Source organism: Microcaecilia unicolor, chromosome 9 (assembly GCF_901765095.1).
Source record: "Microcaecilia unicolor chromosome 9, aMicUni1.1, whole genome shotgun sequence".
NCBI classification, from domain to species: Eukaryota; Metazoa; Chordata; class Amphibia; order Gymnophiona; family Siphonopidae; genus Microcaecilia; species Microcaecilia unicolor.
In genome coordinates this window covers 85,947,850-85,973,851 of record NC_044039.1, presented here as the reverse complement: position 1 = coordinate 85,973,851, position 26,002 = coordinate 85,947,850, and the positions used below count along the sequence as shown (strand labels likewise).

General features: G+C 43.4%; 1 protein-coding gene across 1 annotated transcript in view; it reads right to left on the bottom strand.

Annotated features, from left to right (window-relative positions):
* The window catches only part of SYT10 (synaptotagmin 10), a 232,932-nt gene that overhangs the window by 92,447 nt on the left and 114,483 nt on the right, over positions 1 to 26,002 (bottom strand). Inside the window, exon 3 of the mRNA XM_030214600.1 lies at positions 82 to 646. Within this exon, the coding sequence (XP_030070460.1) occupies positions 82 to 646 (565 nt within the window). The remainder of the gene's footprint in view (positions 1 to 81; positions 647 to 26,002) is intronic.

Here is a 26,002-nt window from a genome sequence, read left to right as displayed (position 1 = left end):
AAAAGGAGCTGATGAGTTATGTGGAATTTCTAAGTGCATTAAATAGTATTATTTTTATCACTTTTAGGGTATGATACTTACTGTGGTGGCACAGTGGATATCTTTCCATACTGTAGCTTCCCTGGAGAGATCAGAGACTTCAAACAAATTATCAAGGATAACTTCCCCAATCATGTCATGTCTAGAAAATCTGTCAAAATCGTATACACTGAAATGCAGTTTTCTGTTGTTGAGTTGATCATAGGCTACAGGAAATTGAAATGTTTCATCAAAGATTGGATTTAGAGTCTTCCTGTGCACACGAGTCTGATACTTCTTTTTCCTATCTGGAAGAAGATACATTTTTACATAAGGGTCTGATGTTCCTGTAAAATCTTTAGCGGGAAGTTCTAAAGCTTTCAGAATTTTAACCATGAGCTGTTCATTTTCATAATCGTACTGGAGCATGAAATTGAGTTTCCCACAAGTTTTTACGTCATCTTTCTTGGTCTCTTCGGAATCCACTGATTTTTGTTTATAGAGTTCTGGTTTTATACGTCCAATGCTGGTCGTTGTCTCTCCTCGTTGTAATACATCCACACCTCTGCTAAAATCAACACTGGACACTTGAATCTGCCGTGGTAAATGTCTCCTGAATGAATTGTGCCTGAATAAGAATAATAATAAAAAGTTACAAGGATAAAATTGTAACATTATCTATTAAAAACACACAAATATTTAAATACAAAAATAATGATGGCCAATATGCAGTCATTCATTTACGTCCAGATAACGTTAGCCTGACATGGTTTATACTCAGCAGGAATCGGTGGGTCAATTCTCAAATGGTGTTATATATTCACTGAGAAAAAGGTCACACCTTAGCACATCAGCCCCCAAACAGAAACAAAGTACAGTGCTGAAGGTACAGTAGAAAGGAAGGGAGGAAAAACAAAAGATATTTGGTACAGAAAAGATTTCTGGGCCTGTTTGTACATTTGTCTTTTTAGATTGTAAGCTCTTCGAGCAGGGACTGTCCTTCCATGTTAAATTGTACAGCATTGCGTAACCCTAGTAGTGCTTTAGAAATGTTAAGTAGTAGTAGTAGTAGTGTTTGCTAAAGGGTGGTACAGTTCTGCAGTCATCTCATGTTAATTGCAAAAATTAAAGCAGCGTAACTGTAAAGCCTGTAAGGCAACTGTTGGAGTCATGGCCTATATGGACATTTTTGAATGAGTGGAGTAGGGAATACTTACCTCATGAAAGAAACTTGATCTCGGGCACAAAGTCTTTTATAGATAATGTGTCTTGTTGATTAGACCTTGGCAGAAGCCTTGGTTTCTGAGAGTATTTCCCACTTTCCTCATTTCTTTACATTCATGCCACACAACCCTTTGGATTGTGTTTGGCTGTTTTTCATTTCTCTGGAGTATTAGATTACCTGTTTAGGATTAACAGCCCATACTGTTCTTTTTACCATATGGAAGAATCATAACACAGCCTGGTCAAATTCCCCCAAATTCTATTAAAAGTTGGTAAAAATTGTGCATGCAAATTTGGGTGCATCCCATTGAATAACAAGCCAATTAGCACTGATAATTGAAATTTTAAGAAGCAATTATTGGCACTAATCGGATTTAATTAAAATTTATGCATGTAAATTTAGGCACGATCCATGCTTAAATTTTATGTGCGAGTCCAACAAGGGGGCGTGGCCATGGAAGGTCATGGGCGGATCGGAGACATTTCTTAAATGTATGCCTATTGTTATAGTGCTGTTATAGAATAAAAGGGATCTGTGCCTAATTTAGGTGCAGGGATTTACATCAAGGTTTTGTTGGTGTAAATGGTCATACCTAAATTAGTAACAGTTCCCGGCGCTAAGCGCTATTCTATAAACAGCGCCTAACTCTTAGCATCATTTATAGAATTTAGTTCATTATCAAGCTTATTTTCGAAAGTGATCGCCGGCGATCTTCCGACATAAATCGGGAGATGGACGGCGATCTGTGAAAAGCGGCAAAATCCGTATAATCGAAAACGGCTTTTTTGACACCATCGCCACTTTCCTGTCGCCGCGCCAGCGAAAGTTCAAGGGGGCGTGTCGGCGGCGTACTGAAGACGGGACATGGGTGGGCATGGGCGTGGCTACCAGATGGCCGGCTTTTGCGGATAATGAAAAAAAAAGCGGCGTTAATCAGTATTTCGCCAGGTTTACTTGGTCCTTTTATTTTCCCTACCAAGCCTCAAAAAGGTGCCCCAACTGACCAGATGACCACCAGAGGGAATGGGGGATGACCTCCCCGAAGTCCCCCAGTGGTCACCAACCCCCTCCCACACTAAAAAAATAAAAATAAAAACCCTTTTTTTACCAGCCTGTATGCCAGCCTCAAATATCATACCCACACCGACACGTGTTTCGCCAACTAGGCTTTTTCAAGGCTGTGCCCCTAGAAAAGTAACAATCATAACATCATTTCAATAAGAAAAAAATGTTTTTTAAAATTAAAATTTTCAAAACTTTACACCTGGTCTGTTATCTTTCCGTCTCATGTCTGAGTATTCAATCCTTAATCACCAGCCTCTAATATGGCCGCGGCCATAGTCTTTAAATAGCAAAAAAATGTCGAGGCCATATTAGAGGCTGGTGATTAAGGTGTACATTCAACCGTCTTTCCTGGCTAGCAACATCCCTTAAAACTAGCTGCTGGAAAGTGTGAACAACAGAGTCCACTGGCCCAGGAGGGAAACCAAGTGGAAGGGAACCTTTAGACATCTGAAAAACTGATATCTTGATTGACAGAGTCAGTACTATCAGCAAAGAAGACTCAAAGTCTAAGTTTCCTAAAAAAAAAAAAACAGTCTAGAAATAATCTCTAGTACAACATGAATCGAAAGGGGTAGAAGGAAGGAGAACCCCCAGCTACAGCACTGAAATTTGATCCCTAGTCAGTACTTTAGAAGACAAATTAAAAACCACATTTAACTTCTCTTGTTGTGCCTCTTGGGTCTGTCCACTACTGAGCCCCCCTAACCAGATGCTGTGTGTTCTATTGTTGCTCCCCCTAAAGGGTCTACATTGTCAATGCCTGATTTAACACTACTTCATTCCATCTGAGATGTTCCTCCCCCTTCCTCACCAGAGGACTCTCTAGATGAATTGATAAACAAAATATTTTCCTTTGTATTCCTAAGGGTCTTCCTGCTCCTATCCATCCAGGAGCACATAAACCCAGGAGCACATAAACCCAATTCTGCATTAAGCTCATCAGGAAACACACAATCTCTAATTGGCTGGCATATTATATTTCTTTCAATTATGTCCAGGCTGGACTGACCCTGGAAGGTCATGTCATAAGTACATAAGTACATAAGTAATGCCATACTGGGAAAAGACCAAGGGTCCATCGAGCCCAGCATCCTGTCCACAACAGTGGCCAATCCAGGCCAAGGGCACCCGGCAAGCTTCCCAAACGTACAAACATTCTATACATGTTATTCCTGGAATTTTGGATTTTTCCAAGTCCGTTTAGTAGCGGTTTATGGACTTGTCCTTTAGGAAACCGTCCAACCCCTTTTTAAACTCTGCTAAGCTAACCGCCTTCACCACTTTCTCCGGCAACGAATTCCAGAGTTTAATTACACGTTGGGTGAAGAAACATTTTCTCCGATTTGTTTTAAATTTACTACACTGTAGTTTCATCACATGCCCCCTAGTCCTAGTATTTTTGGAAAGCGTGAACAGACGCTTCACATCCACCTGTTCCACTCCACTCATTATTTTATATACCTCTATCATGTCTCCCCTCAGCCGTCTCTTCTCCAAGCTGTATAGCCCTAGCCTCCTTAGTCTTTCTTCATAGGGAAGTCGTCCCATCCCCGCTATCATTTTAGTCGCCCTTCGCTGCACCTTTTCCAATTCTACTATATCTTTCTTGAGATGCGGCGACCAGAATTGAACACAATACTCAAGGTGCGGTCGCACCATGGAGCGATACAACGGCATTATAACATCCTCACACCTGTTTTCCATACCTTTCCTAATAATACCCAACATTCTATTCGCTTTCTTAGCCGCAGCAGCACACTGAGCAGAAGGTTTCAGTGTGTTATCGACGACACCCAGATCCCTTTCTTGGTCCGTAACACCTAACGTGGAACCTTGCATGACGTAGCTATAATTCGGGTTCTTTTTTCCCACATGCATCACCTTGCACTTGCTCACATTAAACATCATCTGCCATTTAGCCGCCCAGTCTCCCAGTCTCGTAAGGTCCTCTTGTAATTTTTCACAATCCTGTCGCGATTTAACGACTTTGAATAACTTTGTGTCATCAGCAAATTTAATTACCTCGCTAGTTACTCCCATCTCTAAATCATTTAGCACCATGGCCCACTTGCACTCACTGAAGAAATTTGCAAGGCTGTGACATAGTCTTCAGTCCATACATTAACATCTCATTACTGCCTTGAGCAGGATACCCGACGAGACAGTCGGTTCAGGCAGACGCTGTTGCAGAATCTATTTGGGGACTAGAATCCAACTCTACCCCCCTAGGACTGTTTTCTTCTGTTCCAGGCCACACTCTCACTTATTTTGTATATAGTTTCATGTTAAGCTGAGTTATGTCCTCACTGTTGCGAGACCCAATTGACTAATGTTTGTTGTTTTCGGTGATCCTGGATGCTAAGGATACCCAAATTGTGAGAATTATGGCCTGCTTGTCCTTGGTCAAAACAAAGATACTTACCTTTAGCAGGTATTCTCCAAGGACTGCAGGCTTTATATTCTAACAAAACAAAGATATTTACCTGTAGCAGGTATTCTCCGAGGACAGCAGGCCTTATATTCTCACAAACCCATCCACCTCCCCTTGGAGTTGTCTTCTTTTATTTTTATGCTGTAGTACTTAATTGCTGTAACCGTGCTCCCACGGCAGATGGGAAGGCACTCGTGCATGTGCGATTGCTCCACAAATCTCTAGTAAACCTTGACATAAGTTCCGGACCGGGCAACATGGGACTGCGTTACCCCAATTGTGAGAATATAAGGCCTCCTGTCCTCGGAGAATACCTGCTACAGGTAAGTATCTTCTAAGTGATTTAAAAAGACAGTCTTTCATTAGCACAACCATGATTGTTCCAGCATGTAGCACCTACGTTCCTTTATCAAACAGTACGCTTAACATATAGGTACGAACACTTATGCCAGCCACAAATCTGTTATTATATGTGAGCACCTTAGTGTGGCAGATAAGCATGCTCTTCCCATGTATGCCCTCCTTGCAAATATGAGCTATATAAGTTAAGCAGGTATTTGCAGAATAGCACTTAGGCAGCATGTTGGTCTAGATCCATATACATATGCACATATATGCTAATATACTGTCGTGTGGCTTTGTGAATGGGGGGGTTAAAGTATTTTGTGACTCTAATCTAAAACTTACACGTGAAAGTGCATTTGCATATGTTGTCCCCAAACTATGGTATACTCTCTCACTGGAGCTCAGAACTGAACCCTCTTACCCTATATTCATGTTGAAGACATGGCTTTTGAACCAGACATATTCCTCAAGAAGTATCTAGCTCTTTGTTTTTTTTCCCTTTTCTTTTGTTTTCTTCCACCCTTGAGGACACCCTCCTGAAGTCATCTAGGGATGATAGTCTTGCCTGGTGACCGTAGAGGTCAAGATCATCTGGACCACTTTTGTGAACTGCTTTGCTACATTTGTAATGTGAACAGCGTATATCAAGCACAATAACATAAAAACAAAATTCTAAATATTTTGCTAAATAAGCAGAGTAACTTTTAAAAAGACAATGAAATTACCTATTTAACTCCAAGTCTATCTTTCCCCCAAGTTCGAATGCAATTTCCCAGCAGTAAAATACTCACCAGTGAAATTTTCTTCCTCTCAGCAGATCCTCTTAGCACCTCTTCAGGGCTGGAAGAGAAGATTCTAAAGTGGTTCCAGGTAAAAGATGGCAAAGGAGTCCAAATGAGACACTAGCAAAGAACTTAAAGCCAATAACATCATTCCTTGTGGAATCTTTTAGATAGTAGTGTTAATTGTACTTCTGATGATGAAACTTTTGTGAGAACAGGAAGTACTTCAGTTCCACAGCTTCAACATCAGGAACAGGAAGTCAATAATGTGGGCATGAAAACTGCAACAGGTACAACACATGCTGCCATTTCTCAGACTTCTTTGCCTGATTTTCATATAAAACAAGAGGAAGAGACTGAATGAAGATCCTGCATTGTTACAGAAACGGCAAAAGATAAATGACATGGACGGAGCCACCTCTGCAGTAGCTGCTGAAATAGGATTTCTTGATAAGAACAATGCTTCAAAGATGGAATTTTTTTCTGAAGGTGAGTTCTGTTTCTGTTCCAAGTAACGTTCCAAAAGATGCTGAAAATCATGCATTCCCTACATACTGTATGTAATGACAAAAGCTTCCCCAAACAGCAACATCTTCAAAAGGGCCAGGTTTTGCTGGTGTGTAGCAAAGAGATCTCTTTATTGTGTAGCAATGAAAATTCTTCAGTACTGTCTCATTCATTAGGTTAGAAAATCACCAGAGTTTGGACAAATGTAAAAGGCCGAATACCTTCACATGAAAATTCATCACATTACTAACATAACTATATTCAATGGAAAAATGCTAATAGAGCAGATTCAACTAACAACTTTATTGACAATTTGCTTTTGCTTGAATTAAATGGCAAAACTCATAAATGGCAACAAATTCTTGAACGTGTGTAGAGCATCATTCTTTTTCTTTCTGAAAGTGGATTTGCTTTCTTTGACATAAATCAACATATAGATAGCCCAGAAAGTGGAAATTTTCATTAAGTCATTTAACTTCTTAGCAAGTACAACTCACATGTTAAGCATGCTCAGGAAACACAATGAACTTGGAATGAATGCAGGTTCATTAACTTTCTCCAAAAATGCAAAATGAATTCACTGACTTATGCAGTACTTTTGTACAAACAACTCAAAATGAGATATGAAATGCAAAGTACTTTTCAATGATTCTTGATGAAACTCTAGATTGCTCTCATAAGACACAGACTTTAATCATTCAGTTATGTGAAAATTACTGGTAGTTTAAAAGTGTCAATTGAAGAACATTTTCTTTTGTTCAACAATGTCATACAAAACTGAAAAGAAATTGCTGTCAGATGTCATTATGGAATTTAAGTTTTTAATTTTGCATTGATCAAGCCTACAACAAACAGTGCAATATTTATTCATAGGTAGGTTAGGGCTGATGTAGTGTGTTAAGTTTTCTGTATAGGTTTTTAGTGTCTTTTTGCACAGTTTTGTGGGTCTTTTTTTATCATACCTTTTTCAGTAATAGCTCAAGGTGAGTTACATTCAGGTACTCTGGATATTTCTCTGTCACAGGAGGGCTCACAATCTAAGTTTGTACCTAAGGCAATGGAAGGTTAAGTGACTTGCCCAAGATCACAAGGAGCAATGATGGGATTTGAACCGGCCACCTCTAGATTGCAAGACCAGTGCTCTAACCACTAGGCCACTCCTCCCACTCCTGTGTTAAAACATGTTAAAGATTTAAAGGTGGAACTACCCTGGGAATGTATGCGTAAGAGAAGTTCAACTATTCAGGGAGGAGGGGTGAGGGCTGGGCACCCTATCCTATGGTTTTGTGTACTGTGTTAGCTCTTAAAGTGTCTGGCCCTATTTGAAAGCAGGTTCTGGAGCTGCGTATTCCCGGATATTCACTTCCAGCACCTGGACGTGGCCCAGCATTGAACATCAGGGAAGAAAGCAGGCAGAAATGCTCTAGTTTAGCTCTGCATCCATTGTTGCATGAAGAAGGTTCCTGTGGCTGCAGAATATATGCTTGCATTTAACACTGTGACAATACAGAATCAGGGGGTCAGTATTTTTTGGTATTAGAGTTCCAGGCAACGTAATTTAACTCAAATAATTTTTGCTGAGTGTAACCAATGTTGACAATTTATTTTTATTTATTTTTTGTATAGCTTGGGAATATAAATTGCATTCTTTTTTGGAGCGACTGCCTGACTAGTGTTTAGAGTGAGGGACCCCCTCGCCATCCTCCCTGATCAGAGTTTTCAGGGATTCCTCTCTTTTGGGTGCCTAGGGGGGAGGGTACCACCTCATCCCTTGCCTCAAGCAGTGGATTATCATGTTGCCCCCTGGGAGTAAGTACTGTCAGTGGAGGGGGCGAAGAGAAAATAAAGTTAAGCCTGAGGTGAAAGCACTGCCTCAGGGGGAGGATGGCTAGAAAAAAGGTGCTGCCTGTGGATGACCCCAGGAAAAAAGTGTTGCCTGTTTAGTGTGGGGGGAGTGCTATTTTGATATATCCGTGGCATGGTATGGGGAAGGGCTGGTAAAGAAGGAGGAAGGGAGAAAGGGCTGGGATTTGGAGGAGAAAACGGGTGGGTGCTGGTGTCAGGCCTAGCGAAGAGGGAAAGGGAAAGTGCACTCCCCGTGCTAATTCATGTTAACATGGGCAGGCAGCACACACTCTCGCCCCCCTCCCTCATCATTATCCCGTTGCCCCACAGACCATACATGAGATAGGTTTTATGTTTGGGAAAATTCGGCCACAGCTTTATTGCAAACACATTAACAACAACACCCCTAGGAAGCACCCGAGCCTTGGGCATGATGCTGTAGATGCTCCGGCCCTCCGCCATGCTCTCCAGCTAGAGGGCCCAAGTCTCCATTCTGCATTGCAGCCAGCCATGTCTCCGCCTCCAGCGTGGCCGCACCCCCAACGGATTTTGGCACTGTGCTCCAGACCAGTGTTCCACCTGCCATGTAAACCAGCGAGGTGAATAGTCTGTCAGCGGTGAGTGCCCCCGCCTCTTGCTAGAAGCTCTGATCTTCCTTCTGTCCGTTGTTCAGGCACCTCCCAGTATTCCCAGGCTCGGGTGCCTCCGCTGCTGTGACAGCATACATAATTGGCAAAGACATTCATAATGGGTAACAAAGGTAAGTGTATTAAGGCAGATAATTGACAAATCATATTCACTTTGGACACCCAATCTTAACATGGTAAAACTTGCCAACAATCCATATCCTATTGCTATAGCATAACAAACTAACCGTTCCCACCCCGCCTTGTTTATTACCACTTAACTAGACAGGACAGTCATAATGGGTAACACGGGTACATGTATTGATGCATATGTGGCAAATCATATTCACAATGAAAACCCAAACCTAACATGGTACAATTCGTTAGCAATCCATACCCTATTGGTATAACATAACACGCTAAACATTCCCACCTCACATTGTTTATTCTAACATGACAGTAAAATTCACCTAGTGGCCCCCCTCTGCCCGTCTTGACTACAAAATTGCATGGGGAGGGTGTGGAGGGAAACTCGTGTACCGCCCGCTTCAAAAGACCCGCTCAGTCCCCCTCGGCAATCTTTTATCCTGTGTCTGGAGCCCGCCCGCTGTGACCCCGCCCCCTTCCGGCCTCTCCGCCAATGACACAGCGGGTCACCCGCTACGTCACCGGGGATGGCGGGGAAGCCGGAAGCGGGGGGGCGATTCGGACCAGGGGGCAAGCCGCCATGTTATGCCCGGCTGCTCCGCATTCGCGTCGCTTGCCTCCTTGAACGTGAGAAGGGGCATAATGAGAGAAATTTCCAATGCCATCCCACCTGTTTTATTTTACTATTCTCTCCAAAACAGCAGAATGTCTGGGTACAGCATCATTCAGGCTTCTCCCATCCCCTCACTCCTTCAAGTTAGACAAACACAGAAACATACACAGTCTGGAAAGAATTCTATGAACAATGCTTGGCATGCTTTACTACTACTACTACTACTACTACTATTTAGCATTTCTATAGCGCTACAAGGCATATGCAGCACTGCACAAACATAGAAGAAAGACAGTCCCTGCTCAAAGAGCTTACAATCTAATAGACAAAAAATAAAAAATAAGCAAATCAAATCAATTAATGTGAACGGGAAGGAAGAGAGGAGGGTAGGTGGAGGCGAGTGGTTACAAGTGGTTACGAGTCAAAAGCAATGTTAAAGAGGTGGGCTTTCAGTCTAGATTTAAAGGTGGCCAAGGATGGGGCAAGACGTAGGGGCTCAGGAAGTTTATTCCAGGCGTAGGGTGCAGCGAGACAGAAGGCACGAAGTCTGGAGTTGGCAGTAGTGGAGAAGGGAACAGATAAGAAGGATTTATCCATGGAGCGGAGTGCACGGGAAGGGGTGTAGGGAAGGACGAGTGTGGAGAGATACTGGGGAGCAGCAGAGTGAATACATTTATAGGTTAGTAGAAGAAGTTTGAACAGGATGCGAAAACGGATAGGGAGCCAGTGAAGGGTCTTGAGGAGAGGGGTAGTATGAGTAAAGCGACCCTGGCGGAAGATGAGACGGGCAGCAGAGTTTTGAACCGACTGGAGAGGGGAGAGGTGACTAAGTGGGAGGCCAGCAAGAAGCAGATTGCAGTAGTCTAAACGAGAGGTGACAAGGGTGTGGATGAGGGTTTTGGTAGAGTGCTCGGAAAGACAGGGGCGGATTTTACGGATGTTGTAAAGAAAGAAACGACAGGTCTTGGCGGTCTGCTGGATATGAGCAGAGAAGGAGAGAGAAGAGTCAAAGATGACCCCAAGGTTTCGAGCTGAGGAGACAGGGAGAATGAGAGAACCATCAACAGAAATAGAAAACGGGGGGAGCGGGGAGGTGGGTTTGGGGGGGAAAATGAGAAGCTCGGTTTTGGTCATATTTAATTTCAGGTGGCGTTGAGACATCCAGGCAGCAATGTCAGACAAGCACGCTGAAACTTTGGTTTGGATGCAAGGTGAGATATCTCCACTTGTTCTTTTTTTCACAGTTGTGGAGTTATTGTTGTGGTTTTATGATGTTGAAATTGTTGGGAAAGCTAAAAATAAAATTAAAAATGAGTAAACTATTGCTGTGCTTGGTAAGAAGAACACAATGTGACAGCTGGAGAGAAATACTTGTAATGTTCAGTGGTGGTGCTGCAATAAATAAATACTTACTTGTCAATATTCAGCTGGTGGTAGCCAGCATTTTTTAATGCGCTGATTGTTGCTGTTTAAATTATCTGGATATTCAATGCCAAGCCGTATCCGGCCACCAGCACAGAATATTTGGGTCTGACCAGATTGCTCCTGGCCACCAGGACTTATGCAGATCCTGGTCGATATTCAGTGAGTGCCTGCATAAGACATTTATTCAGGTCCCAGCTGATCTGCATACGGGTATGAGCAATTCTTCCCCTCCATTTCTGATTTGCCTTCCGCAGAACAGTGCTCCCTCCCATACTCTCCCCAAGCAAAGCTGCTTTATAGAGGCACCTCCTTCCCCTCCTCTCTCAGCTTTGGAGTCAACAAGGGCAGGTTCTCCTGTCCAGAAGACCACTTGATCACTAGGGAATGTAAAGGTAGCCGGGGGGGGGGGGGAGGGGAGGAGCGGGCTTTTAGTGGTGAAGTACAGGTGGGGATGGATGTGCTTCTGGAGGGGTAGCTCTCCGTGAGGGGGGGGGGGGCTGGTAAAGGGCATTGCTTTAGGAAGGGCCTGAGAGAGGTGTTGGCTCTTGGTCAGAGGTGGGGGAGAAGGGGAACACAGAACATGATTCTGGCCTTGACTCAGACACCTTGAGACTGCCAGCTGATATTAAGTGCTGGCACCTGTATCACGGTCTAGGTCTTGCTGGATTCTGTGAGCCCTTGTGCCAGTTCCCCAAGGGAATTGGCAGTCTACAAGCCTCAGTTCTTCACCTGCAATGACTGCCGTTCCCTGGAGGTTGAGCCTCCAGGTTCGGGCATCCAACAGGACATGCTGGAGGAGAAGTAGGAGAGAGGGTTCCAGTAGCTGGATCTAAGGGAACAGAATCCCAGCAGCTCGAGGCAGGCAGCAAGGCAAGATGGTGTCCAAATCCAGGCAGATTACAAGGCAGGCAGCAAGGCAAGACAGTTTCCAAATCCAGGCAGGTCAGAAGGCAGGCAGCAAAGCAGGTCAGAAGGCAGGCAGCAACGACAAATGCAGAGAGATGCAACAGGAGCCATTTGAGAAAGTGTAGCTGAGGCCCCGAGTTCTGTTCCCAACCTGCTAATGAGAGCAACGGCATTTGATGTCAGCAGGAGCATGGGAACTCAGGACTGCACACGGGGAAGGAGCAAGCCCGAGCGCAGAACACAGTGTCGCACGCCGGAAGCCAATGTCTTCACTCCCAGACACAGCGATGTCTCTGCTCCTAGCCACCGCAGAGGAAAGCCGCCACAGCCCCTGAAGAAAGCCGTCTGAGTTAGCAGTGAAGAACCGCTGCTGCTGCTGGCGCCCCCCCCCCCCAGTAAGGCGTCGCCATGATAACTGCATAGCTAAACGGGCAAAGACAGGACTGCCTTTTGTGTGGTAAAATCTGCCTGCTTAGCTATGTGGGTACCAGCACTGAATATCATCACTATAGACATAACTGCCAGCTCCTACCAAGCCCCATCCTCAGACTGCCCTTCTACTGCACGATTTTGATATGGGCAGCTAATGCCCATACTCAACAGAAGGCAGGAACTCTTCTGTCTGTTTAAATGGTTTTAAATATTGACCCTCTAGTCGTCTAAACACAAGACTAGGCAGATAATGAAACCTGACATTTTAATAAGGAAACCATGTATTCACTGTGAATTTTAGAATACATTTGATATGATAAACTTTGAGGTAGCAAAGGAGATCACTTTTTGATGAATCATTTTAAGTACAATGGATGTAAGAAGTAAGTTGGTCTCTTATATTAATAAAGAATGTTATGTCTCTCTTTCCTTGACATCAGCTACAGGATCCACATGTTGTGTATTGATAAGGACTCTAATTATGAGGAGGAAGAGAGCAGAAAGGAGTGAGATAATTCTAGCTAACAGTTCAGCTATAGTTATGCTAAAATTGGGTCAATGTTCACAGTAGGGGACACAATTGAATTGAATAACGAGCCAATTAGTGCCCAAATGGGCTTTTTAACAAACAATTATTGGTACTAATTAGATTTAAGTGGAACTTAAGTATGTAAGTTTTTACCTGCCAGTTAAAAAAAGGAGCAGGGAAATGGGAGGGTCATGGGAGGAACAGGGGCGTTCCTAACATTTATGCTCATTTTCTGGGCTTAAGCACTGTTCAATAAACCACATCTAATATTAAGCACGGCTTATAGAATACCGCTTTTTTCAGTGCCGATTATTTTAGGCACATATATAGAATCTAGCCCTATATGAAATGCACTAATTCTAAATCACTATCCTTTAATAAAATATATTTTATCCCAGGGAAGGCACTTCCTCTGTGGTATATCTATATGTTTATGCTTATTTGAATTTACTTTACTGCTCTTCACAGCAAATACTGCAGAGCTATTTACATACTAGAAATTATCAGAAATAGAAAGCATGCCAAAAATTTGAGAGGACACAGGAAAAAAGAGTAAAGATCCATAGGTAGGACAGGTTGGGGGGAGGGGAGACAGCCGCAGAGGGTCAGACGGCTCACAGCAGAGGAGGGTTCAGGTGTACATACCTGCCCCACTATAGCCATCACATACTACAACAATGCTTGACTGAAGAGAAACATTTTAAGGGCAGATCTGAACCTCTTAAATGAGACTTCTGCTCAAAGACAGCAAGCTGCACAGAAGGCACATATGTCGAATCCAGCCAGTCACGTGATAACAGATGTTAAGGACACATGAAATTCATAGAAGGAACAGAGATGTTGGACAAGGAAGTATAGTATGAGTAAAGATGGCAAGTAAAATAGGTAATCTACATAGAGAGCCTTCTGTGCAAGAATTGAAATCGTAAGCTAAATCAGAAAATGAATGGGTAGCCAAAGATGTTGATAGGGAAGAGGTGTAATATGATGAAACTTAGGTGTATGACAAAAGATCCTAATGGTGGTATTCTGAATGGTTTAAATCATTTGATCAGAGTAAGAATGGTCCCAGCATAAACCACCTTGCAATAGTGTCAGCTGTGCAGATTTGTCAAGGTGACTGCAGACTGCATGGAACTGCTGTAGGGCAAGAGAGGCAACATTTTGTGACAGCTGAGATTTGGAGTTCAAATGAAAATTGTTGATTGATAACTACACTTAGATACTATCTACCAGAGTGATAGGACAACTGAGTAGTATAAGTGTGATGGAATGGTATAGGAGGAGCTGGTAATCCAAACTGCAACTGTCTTAGCCAGATTCAAGACAAGCAGTTCATTTGTAGCCACAGTGATTCTAGCAAGACAATGATATACTGGCTGAGATATGGATGATAAGGATCTGTGCAAAACACCTTGAGAATGTCATCTATACAACAAATGCAGGGAGGGGGTGTTTACTTGCTGCAGAGTGAAAGAGAGGGTGTTTAAAGACCCCCTCCCACCCCCTCGACAAGTAAACACCCCCTCTTTACCCTCTAACAAGTAGTTGTCAGGAAGGGGCAAGGACACAGAACTTACATCCTCTCAGCCAATAAGCGGTTATGCAGGATCTGCATAAGGGCTGGCAGCCTGACATGCTCTGACAAACCATTGATATTCAGTGCCAGTGCCCGGATATGGCCCGGCATTGAATATCAGGGCCTAATTCTACCCGCAGCGATCAGTGTTTAAAAGCATTAACTGCTGCCTGCTGAATACTGACTGAGTAATTTTCAAATTCCATAAAGTAAAAAAATCTAATATAATAATTTGCACTTCCAACGTTCCAATGTCTCTGACTGCGTTCGTAACCACCAGCTGACGTCACCAGAGACATTGGAACATTGGAAAAACCATTTCCTAACCTCTCTCCCAGTTCCAGGGTTCCCCCGTCCGTCCCTCCTTTCCACTTCCAGGCCTCCTGCCTCCGAATTTAAAAAGTCATGTTGGACTTACCAAGTCGGGGTTACGTCGTCCGCCAGTAGCGCTAAAAGCCATGCAGCCTCGGCCCTTCTCTCGCTGTCTGTCTCTCAGCTCTGGTCTCGCCCTCATTTCCTGTTTCCACAAGGGAGGGGACGACCTTGGAACTCGGAGGGAGGGAGGGAGGGAGGGAGGGGAGGGGATGACCCTGGAACTCGGAGGGAGGGGGGAGGGAGGAGGGGCACTGGAACTCGGAGGACGGCCCCTGAAACTGGGAGGGAGGGGAGGGGACGACAACCCTGGAACTCAGAGAGGGAGAGAGGGAGGGAGGGAGGTGGGAACAACCATGGAACAGGGAGGGAGGGGGGGGGGGAAAACACCATGGAATTGGGAGGAAGGGAGGGAGGGAGAGGAAACACCATGGAATTGGGAGGAAGGGAGGGAGGGAGGGAGGGGAAACACCATGGAATTGGGAGGAAGGGAGGGAGGGAGGGGACGACCATGGAATTGGGAAGGAGGGATGAGGGCCCCTGGAACTGGGAAGGAGGGAGGAGGGCCCCTGGAATTGGGAGGGAGGGAGGGACCCCCCAGCCACAGCCACACACTCACTCGCACCCAGTGTCACTATCTCTCTGTCACACTCACACACTCGCACATTCACTCTCTCTCTCTCACACAGTCACTCTCACACAGACTCTGTCAAACATACACACTCCGAGGAAAACCTTGCTAGCGCCCGTTTCATTTGTGTCAGAAACAGGCCTTTTTTTACTAGTATACCTATAAAATAAGGATCATGATTATAGGACATAAAAGACTGTATGTTGTTTTTAAGAAATCTTGTACTCTGCCTTGAACTGACTAATTCAGCTACGTGGAATGTAAATGCCATATCAAATTAAATTAATTTGGGGAGGAAAGGAAATTTTCTATGACTTCATCACAAAAGAAAACTTTGAAGCCTGAAACCTTTTAAAACTTAGAGCCCATTTCTATAAAGGGGTGCCTGAATGGAGTCTATTCTATTAAGAAAAGTGGAAGCCTAATTTACTGCATAGAATACAAGTATATACAGGTATTTGGCTAGGTATGAGCAATTATGCCAGGCAAAGAGATATATGCATAGCTTGTAGTATTCTACAAGTGAGACCTAACCATGCTCCGCCCAGACTCCGCCCATCTGAACGCCCATCTGTGAAATATGTGCTATATAAGATACAAACAGTAGGGCCCTTTTACTAAGTCGTGTAAGCGTCTATGTGCGCCAAAATGGAGTTACTGCCCAGCCACTGTGTGGCTCTTGCGGTAATTTCATTTTTGGCATGTATCCAATACACGCGACCGAAATTTTTTTTTTCGGACACGCGTATTGGCCGCACACCAAGTGGCATTTGACACCCATAGGTCATTACTGCCTGGTTCCTGCTTGAGAGTTTACCGCTAGGTCAATGGCTGGCGGTAAGGTCGCAGACCCAAAATGGACGTGCAGCAATTTTGATTTTGTCGCACGTCCATTTTTGACAAAAATTTTTTAAAAAGCTTTTTTTACAGGCATGCTGAAAAATGGATTGGCGCACGCCCAGAACCCACACCAACACTACCGCAAGCTATTTTTCAGCGTACCTTAGTAAAATGACCCCCAGTATATTTAGGGACTATATAAGATACATGCATATTTACAGATTAAAGCTTAGGTAGATTTGCTGGCATTTCAACACGCATGTCCAAAAATGCGCATATATGCCATTCTAAACATTTATACTCCTATTCAGTGCATAAATGTTAGTACCTATGTTATAGAATTACCTCCTATATGCACGCATACTGGCATACACAACTGAAATTGCTTTTATAAAATTACCCTGCATATAATCAAACCAAATCAATAGATATGAAACTAAATCTTCAAAATAAAAGTGAAGGGTAGTCGTCTCTCTGATAATTAAAGTAAATCAAGCTCCAAGGCAGTGTCACTAATTCTAATCATCACAAATACCTTAACCGTTTTTTAAATGTTTTTGAATGTTTTCTTCAACAAGGCTTACAATGAGAACCTATAGCCTTACCAAACCACCTCATCAATCCACGCAATTATGAACTCCCACCTTACATAACTATCCTAATCACTCCCTTCTTTCCTTTCTACTCCTTTACTTAATCGCCACACATCACTAACTGTACTCGACAAACTGAAATAACAATGTTATTAAAACTATGTAAACCACTATGTAATTTAAGAAAACTATGTAAGCCACATTGAGCCTGCAAATAGGTGGGAAAATGTGGGATACAAATGCAATAAATATAATATAATATAATATAATATAATATAATATAATATAATATAATATAATATAATATACTGTTCAATTAGAAGGTGAAAGGAGACAGACTCTGTGTGGTGAATTCGTGAAATGACCTCCTGGTAGAGGTGGTGGAGATGAAGGCTGTATCTGATTTCAGAGGATCTGTAGGGGGGAGGAAGGATTGTAGATGGTATGGATGGAAAGACTGGACAGGCCATAAGGTCTTTATCTATTTTCATTTTTCTTTGTATCTATGTGTAGAAATGGCAAAATAAAGAATGAAAAATGATGATCACATAACTATAAAAAAATATTTTGAAATAGCAAATTGTTTTGTTTAGATTGGCAGTACCATAGTAGTCAAATTTCAAATAGTTGTTGAGTGGACAAAATACAGTGTGCCAAAGTTTAGACAACCCTGGTCATACCGCGTGTTTCAATGAATTCTATATAGTATAAAGTTTAAGACATCAAGGCAGTAATTTTAGAAGCCCCATTCATGTTTTAGATGTGTATAGCCCAGCATTTAGAAGAATATAGGGGGGAATTCTGTATAGGTCGACCAAACTTAGATGCCGGGATGATCTGCACTAAGCTGTAAAGGTCATTCCATATGGAACAGTCTTTATAGAATACTAGCATAACATGTATTTTTCTGCCTCACTTTGAGCGCGAGCATTCATGCTTACCAAAGGCTGGTGTAAATGCTTGTGCCTGATTAATGGCAGTTAGGCATGCAAATAGTATTCTATAACACTGTGCCAGAATCCTTTGAACAGCCCTGAGCCACCCATACCCCTCTCCTGGCCACACCCCCTTCGGAGTTTCATAGGAGATAAGTTAGGCGTGCAGAATAGGGGCGAAGGGCAGGTCTCCATGTAACTACTGACTGCTAATTAGCGCTCATTAAGACCAATAAGTGATTGTTATGACTTTTTTAGACAATTAGTTTGCACATGGATCTGTGATCTGCACTCAAAATTGTGCACCCAACTTTGGGTGAACCTATACAGAATCTGGCAGATATTGCATAAACTTTTAAACTCTGATTTTGCTAGGATACATTAGGGATGGGCTGTCTTTTGAGTGAATATCTAGGGAGTAAAAAGTGCACACTATGTCCAAAGTGGGCACACTCTTCCCCCCTGTTTACGAAGCCAGGCGGGATTACCAACATAGCTGGTGGTGTCGGCAGTACCACACCGCCAGCCGCTAGTGCGGCTTTGTATACAGGCCTCTGTAAGAAGGGGACGCACTATTAACAACATTCATTGGAAACAAAAGCAATCCAAACAAAAATGACATGAAAAATTTCTGGGTGCCCATCCCTAGGATATGCATGTCTAAAACTCAGAAATGTGCATAATACAAAGGGCCATGGTCTGGGTTTGTTTTTGGCAGGGCTACAGCATGGCTAAAAAAATCAACATTTATTACCCATTTCAGAAGGGGAATGCATATGTATGCTTCTAATGTGACTGACATAAATGTGTATGTTCTGGCACATGCATATGTATGTTGCTATTTTGTAACATACATGTGTATGTGCTGGCACATAGATTTTTATGTGCTCATGTCGCGCCATTGATATTTAGCTATTGTTGGTTCTAAAATGGATGCTCCCGTCACATGTAACTGGCACATGAACATCTATTCCGCAATGTATTTTAGAACAGGCTCTACATCGGCAGATCCTGTTCTAAAATACTAGTTGAACTTGAGACATCCCGACCTGGCTGTCTCAATTGCGATTTGTACGTCCTTTCTAAATTCCGCTTTCACATCAATAGACACGGATAATTAAACCTTAAAATGTAATCATTCAGAAGCATGTTCAAAATAGTTACTTAATCGAGAGAACAAAGACCAAGTTTCATCTCCAATATTGATTCCAAGTTCATAACGCAGTCCATAAGGAGATAAAAAAAATACCTGACACAGCTGTGATTCAGTGCTCCCCAGCATTTGTCTCAGGGGCAAATCCATACAAAGTCCAAAATATCAACATATACTGTCCATCTCTGGAAACTGTACCTTCCAAGGTGTCTTTCTGCAACAACATAAAAACACCATCAGTGAACATCAATAACCCATTCTATCTTATATATACATGACATAACGATTCCAAATCTGCCGATCAAGGGCAATGAAAGGAAGGGATCTTGTACCATTCAGAAGGAATCTTATTCAATTTCTGCATTTAAACTTCATAGATTTAATGGATTTAGCAGAAAAATCAAATTCTGCTCATTGCAAAGAGGAAGGGGGGCAACGTCACCACTTCCCCACAAAGGTCACATATAGTCAAAGGCAAACCATTCCATATCTTCAAACTATTTACTGAAATTCAGGCAGTGATTAACAACTGGAGATTCAACAGATCAAGGTTCAAAGTTACTTGGTATAGTGTATATTCTAATGAAAATCATAGCACAGCTTTTGTGCAAAGAAGACAATATTCTCTGAGCCGAGTTTTTACCGGTCTAATGGCCTTACCAATATAATATATCATGGACACCTACTAACATAGAGTAAACTAGATGAGCAACTCTATATGATGATGCAAAGTGTAAATTGTATTGATAGGTACAAATAATAATTCAGGGATCTCCCTAGATTGAAAATACATTGTGCATTGACCACATTTTAAATTACCAGGAATATCTTCACCATGGGCAGTACTTGAATTGCTTGGATATAACATATATCAGTAGACACCACCATTCCTCTTAAATTCTGAACATGTTAAAATACTACCCACAGGGTGTTATTCTAAGTAGAATGTAACTTTAAGACAGACTAATTTCAAAAATATGTGATGCAACAAGAATTCATGGATGGACAATTTCAAAACCCAGATCCATCAAGTATCATCGCCCCTCTTAAGTGTACTTTGCAATAATTAATCACAATGAATCTAAATTCCTCTTTTAAAAGTCCATTTTATAATGTCATAGGGTAACCCCAACCCCAAAATCACTGGACTTAAATTGAAGATTGTAGTTTCTACTCAGAGGCTGTAGAGCATAGTCTACAGCCAAGTTCAAGTTTTAAACAGCATAGGTTAAGAACTGGAGAAATGTCCTGTATAATGAGGTGAAAAATTGTAAGGCCCTCAAACAAATTTAGATGTTGAAAAAGGGTAATTAGCCATAGTATAAAAAGTATATAGACCATCAGAAAAAAAAATCAGATATCCAAATGTGAACTATACTCCTTTCACCCACTCTAGACTCGATTTATCAGTCATCAGCCCATCACATTGAGAAAGTCCTGGGCATAAATCTATGCTATAATAAGTGTAGTTTATTGAACAATTGATATCCCGCTCTTCACAAACAATTGGAGTGGTGTACAAAAATACAAAATTCATAGAAATGGAATGGAACTACAACTCTAAAGTGTCATGGAACCCGGGATGGCGAGCCCTTGGGCTGCAGCAGACAAGTCCTCTGTGGAGGTGCAGAGCAGAGGTGAACCAGTCACTGAATCAGACAAGATATCAGACAGGGCAAATAGGCAGAGCACACTCAAGACAAGGTGAAACCAGAGTCTGGCTAAACCATAAACCAGGAACAGAACTTGACAAAAACAGGAACCAGGAGCAAAGGGAGGATACTCATACAGGCCGCAAGGCCGAACTGGAACTCACCTGTAACAGAGTCCAAGCATACACGGGCCGCAAGGCCGAACTGGAACCCACTCATACCAGAGAGATGGGAAAAGAAACAAAACAGAATCTCTTGAGCAAGTACAACTCAAGCAGTGCACACACCCTGCACTAAACTGAGCCACAAACAAGGTGTCAAAAGACCCTACACACAGGCACAAAGAAACTAAAGGGGAAAGGACAACCCCACTTAGACTCACATGGTAGAAACCACAAGTAAAAGATAAGAAAACCACATAGGGAGGCAGCTCAAGGCTGTGCTAGAACCACAGCTATAAACGAATAGTCCTAACCAAGACAAACAGAAATCATACAGAGAGGTAGATCAGGGCTGAGCTAGTATTCTCAGCTAAATGGAAGAGCTATCCACTCGTGCCACACAGAGAGGCAGCTCAAGGCTGAGCTAGTAGTCACAGCTAAATAGACAAGCAACCCACTCAAACACAAACAGAAACCAAACAGAGAGAATGCTCAGGGCTGTGCTAGTAGACACAGCTAAACGAAAGTACAGCCCACTCGTGCCACACAGAGAGACCACTCAAGGCTGCACTAGTAGTCACAGCTATACAAAAGAGTAACCCATTCAAACACAAACAAAAGCCAAACAGAGAGGATGCTCAGGGCTGTGCTAGTGAACACAGCTAAACAAAAGAACAGCCTACTCATGCTACACAGAGACACCACTCAAGGCTGCACTAGTAGTCACAGCTAAACAGAAGAGCAACCCATTCAAATTCAAACAGAAACCTCACAGAGAGGACTCAAACAGAAAGCTCACAGGGAAAACTCAAGACAAGGCCACACAAAGGAACACTCACGGCTGTGCCACACAGCATTCAAGGATAAGGGGAAGCCACTCATAGGAACACTCTAGGCTGTACCATACAGCACTCAGGGAAGAGGGAAGCCACTCATAGGAACACTCTAGGCTGTACCATACAGCACTCAAGGATAAGGGGAAGCTACTCTTAGGAATACACAAGGCTGTGCCACACGGCACTCAGGGATAAAGGGAAACCACTCATAGGAAAACACAAGGCTTTGCCACACGGCACTCAAGAGTAAAGGGAAACTACTCATAGGAATACACAAGGCTGTGCCACATGGAACTCAGCGATAAAGGGAAGCCACTCATGGGGATACACAAGGCTATGCCACACAGCACTCAAGGAAAAGGGGAGCCACTTATAGGAATACAAAAGGCTGTGTCACGTGGCACTCAAGGGTAAAGGGAAGCCACTCATAGGAATACACAAGGCTGTGCCACAGAGTCAAATAACAGACACTAGAGACAAAGGGAAAAGCAAGCAAAAAGGGAAGGCTACCTTTACCTACACAAGTCAAATAAGGAGCAAAAACCAGGAAACAGAGAAGACAAAGAGTTAAAGCATGCTAAAGGGAAGGGCAGCTTCTAATACATAAGGAAGAAAGAAGCAGTGCACACCAGAGACGAATAACAAACACTGAAGACAAAGGGTAACAGCAAACAAAAGGAAAAGCAAACAAAGAATGTTCTTACCAGAACTCAGTCAGCACACAGCTGGGTAGGGAAAGAAAAGGCAGGCAGAGAGAAAGAGAGAGAGAGAGAGAGAATCTGACACAGCTGCACAGCAGTGAAGTAATCAGGAACAAGGCTAGCTTCTACAGACTCTCAAGAACTACACACGCACAGAAACAGTACAGGCAGAGCTTGAAAGCAAAGCTAACTGAAAAGCAGTCCCTTCAGGTACAAACAAGAACCACACACACAGGGAAACAGAACAGGGCTTTGCTTGAGAGCAAAATTAACAGGAAAGTAATCCATACAGGTTCAAACCAGAACCAAACACACAGGGCTCAGGGCTGTGCTCAGATGCACAGCTAACTAGAAGACCAGTTCCCTCAGAATCAAACAAAAGAACAGGACAACAAGAAACGAGAAAATAGACCTGTTGCAAAGGCAACGCAGGAAAGCTCCCCGGGTCCTTACAAAGGAGTAGGCTGATGATGTCACATGAAGGAAATGAAGCAGAAGCAGGGAGACCAAAGCGAGGCTTGGCTTCAAGGGCACCAAAGCGAGGCTTGGCTCACAGGAAGAAGGAAAAAGGCAGAGGTCACAGAGTTAGATACAGAGAAACAGTAGGTCTGGACATAAGGGCACGGCCACAACCGTAATATAAAGAGAACAGGGATGGTATAATGGAAAGGAGAAGCAGGGGAAGGATGGCCAGATAACCAAAACCAAGGCAGGCAGCAATACGGAATCATCCAGAAAAGAGAAAGGGAAATTCCTGAAGGAAAAGGTAGGACTTAAGAAGGGATCAAAACCGGGTATAGGACTTGTCACTATGGTGTTCTACTGGCAGAGCATTCCAGAGATAGGGGGAGAAGGCTGAGCATTGAGTGGATTTGAGGTAGGAGCAAGAAACAAGGGGTAAGGCTAACCAGGGCAAGTGTGCAGAAGAAAGTGATCGAGAGGCTACATAGAGAGGTAAGATGGGCACCCAGAGTTCAGAACCTTGTGTGTTAAAGTGAGGATCTTAAATTAGAAAGGAATGAGAAGCCAGTGGGAATGAGAAAGCATTGGGGTGACATGATCAAACCTGTGGGCACTGGAAAGTAGGTGGTTAGCAGTGTTCGGTACAGTTTGGAGATGCTTTAACGGTAAGTTTAGAGAGGCTGGAGTAGATGATGTTGCAACGGTCCAGATGGGAGGAAACCAAAAAGCATAAGAGAGTAGCACAAGAATCATCCAGGCAGCTGAGAAGTGAATGGATGAGGTGAAGAGAGATAAAGGAAGCCTTAACTGGAAGAGATATGTGGAGCAAAAGAAAGGTGGGGATTTAACGTGACAGCAAGATATTTCAGGGACTGTACCAGTTGGAGAGGGGAGTTTTGAAGGGAGTCTGAGAGGGAATGGTTGAGTGGCCAGTGATCCAGCAGGCAATGGATCTGATGGGCTTCAAGATCAGACAGTTATCAGAGAGACAGGTATTACTCTTGGCTAGACAAGTGTCTAGAGCAGAGAGGCTAATGTTGGAAGGGTTGTGAGGGAAAACTGTCATCAGCATAGATGTAGAATTTAAAGTCAGTGGACTGCATAAGAGAGGCTAGAGGGCTAAGGAAGATGTTGAAAAGGAGAGAGCCTTGGGGGACACCGCATAGAAGTGGGACAGGCTTGGAACAGGAGTCTTGGAGCAAAACAGAGGTGCGCCCAGTGAGGTAAGAGGAAAACCAGTCAATGAGCCAGTGACACCCAAGGAAGTGAGCCTATCGAAGAGAGCAAATGACTAACAAGGTTGAAAGCGGCAATGAGGTCTAAAGAAACAAGAAGGGTATAATGACCGTGATCAAGAGAAGCACGTATGTCACTGAGGACAGCAGCCAAGATGGTTTCAGTGGAATGTCCAGAACGAAAACCTGATTGGTGAGACTGAAGGAAGAAGGAATCAATGTGATGACAGAACTGGTCCAGGACAATGCATTCGACAAGCTTGGACAGGAAAATGAAACTGGAAATAGATCTGTAAAATGAAATTAGGTATAGGTCAAGTGAAGATTTTTTGAGGACCGGCCAGACCAATGCAGTCTTCCAGGAGGGGGGAACAGTGCCCATGGAGAGGCTGTGAACCAGCATAGACAGAATAAGGGGAAGAAGCCCCAGAGAGTTGATATTTAACCAAGAAGAGGGGACTAGATAAAGGGGATATGTGATCTTACACACTGCCCCAAAGGATTTCTCCAGACAGGCCAGAGAAGGAATGATAAAACTGGCCCAAGAATGAGGAGGGGCAGGGGAAGGGAAGGAATGGACAGGTCCAGGGAAAGGGGGGAAGGAGGAGTGGAGGAGTGGCCTAGTGGTTAGGGTGTTGGACTTTGGTCCTGGGGAACTGAGGAACTGAGTTCGATTCCCACTTCAGGCACAGGCAGCTCCTTGTGACTCTGGGCAAGTCACTTAATCCTCCATTGCCCCAGGTACAAATAAGTACCTGTATATAATATGTAAGCCGCATTGAGCCTGCCATGAGTGGGAAAGCACAGGGTACAAATGTAACAAAACAAAAAAAGGAGTGGAGAAGGTGGAATAGACGCATGAAGGTCAGCAATCTTGAAAGAGAAATGATGGGCAAAGTCAGTTGCTGAGAGGTATGGAGGCAAGAAGACTGAGGACCAACAGAGGCCAGTCGAGGGACGAGATGAAATAGTTGCTTTGGGCAGTTCTCTGCTAAGAGAACACGATGGACATGATGGAGTTGAGTGTGGTAATAGTGGAGAGAGGACAGATAGTGCCGGCGGTTGGAGAGCCTACAGCTCCACCAGATGTGTTCCAGCATATGTAATTGCTTCTTCAGAACGCTGAAATAACCAAGATACCAAGGCTTGATTGAGGAGTTTACGATTCTAGTGTAGTTTTTCAATACAAGTTAAATATGTATGTTCTTTTATAAACTGCTTAGATAAGTTTGATAATCTGGAATATAAAGTTGATAATAAAATAAAAAAATAAAATAAAATTTAGCTTTCCAGAATCAAACCCTGCTACTCAACTTTCCACAGTGCTGAATTTCAAATACCATCCATGGACTAGAGCTGACCCCCTGAAGCAGGTATCAAAACTCGATCAAGTCAGTATGGATCCATACGAAGCAGGATGTTTAGGTGCCGAAATGTTTAGGCATTCAAACGTTTAGGTGCCAAAAGTCCCACTGAGCAAATTTTCTCCTTTTCTAATATTTATATTTACCCTGATCCCAGCCCATGACCTTCAGAGGAGACCCCATCCATGGGACTCCAGCTTACATGCATTGAGAGCACCTTGATGGACCTGCCCTGTCTCTCTCTCTCTGCCTCCATGAAGTTCATTTTCAGCCCCTACCCTCTGGGCATTCTGGAAACACTTGATGGAGCAGAAGGTCTGCTCTGCATCCTGCAAGGGGCTTGCTTCTGTCCAGCACTGATTGCTGCAGGCTCCCTGACCCATCAAGAGAAAAAAAGGACTCTGGTTTCAGCCTGCTGACCTATCAGAGGAGAGCCCATCCAAGGGACTCCAGCTTATGTGCATTGGAGGGTGCCTTGACTGATCCTCTCTCTCTCTCTGCCTCCGTGAGGCTCCTGTTTCACCCCTTACCTCTGGGGCCATTCAGGGAGCATTTGATAGCATGGAACATCTGCTCTGCCTCTTGCAGGGGC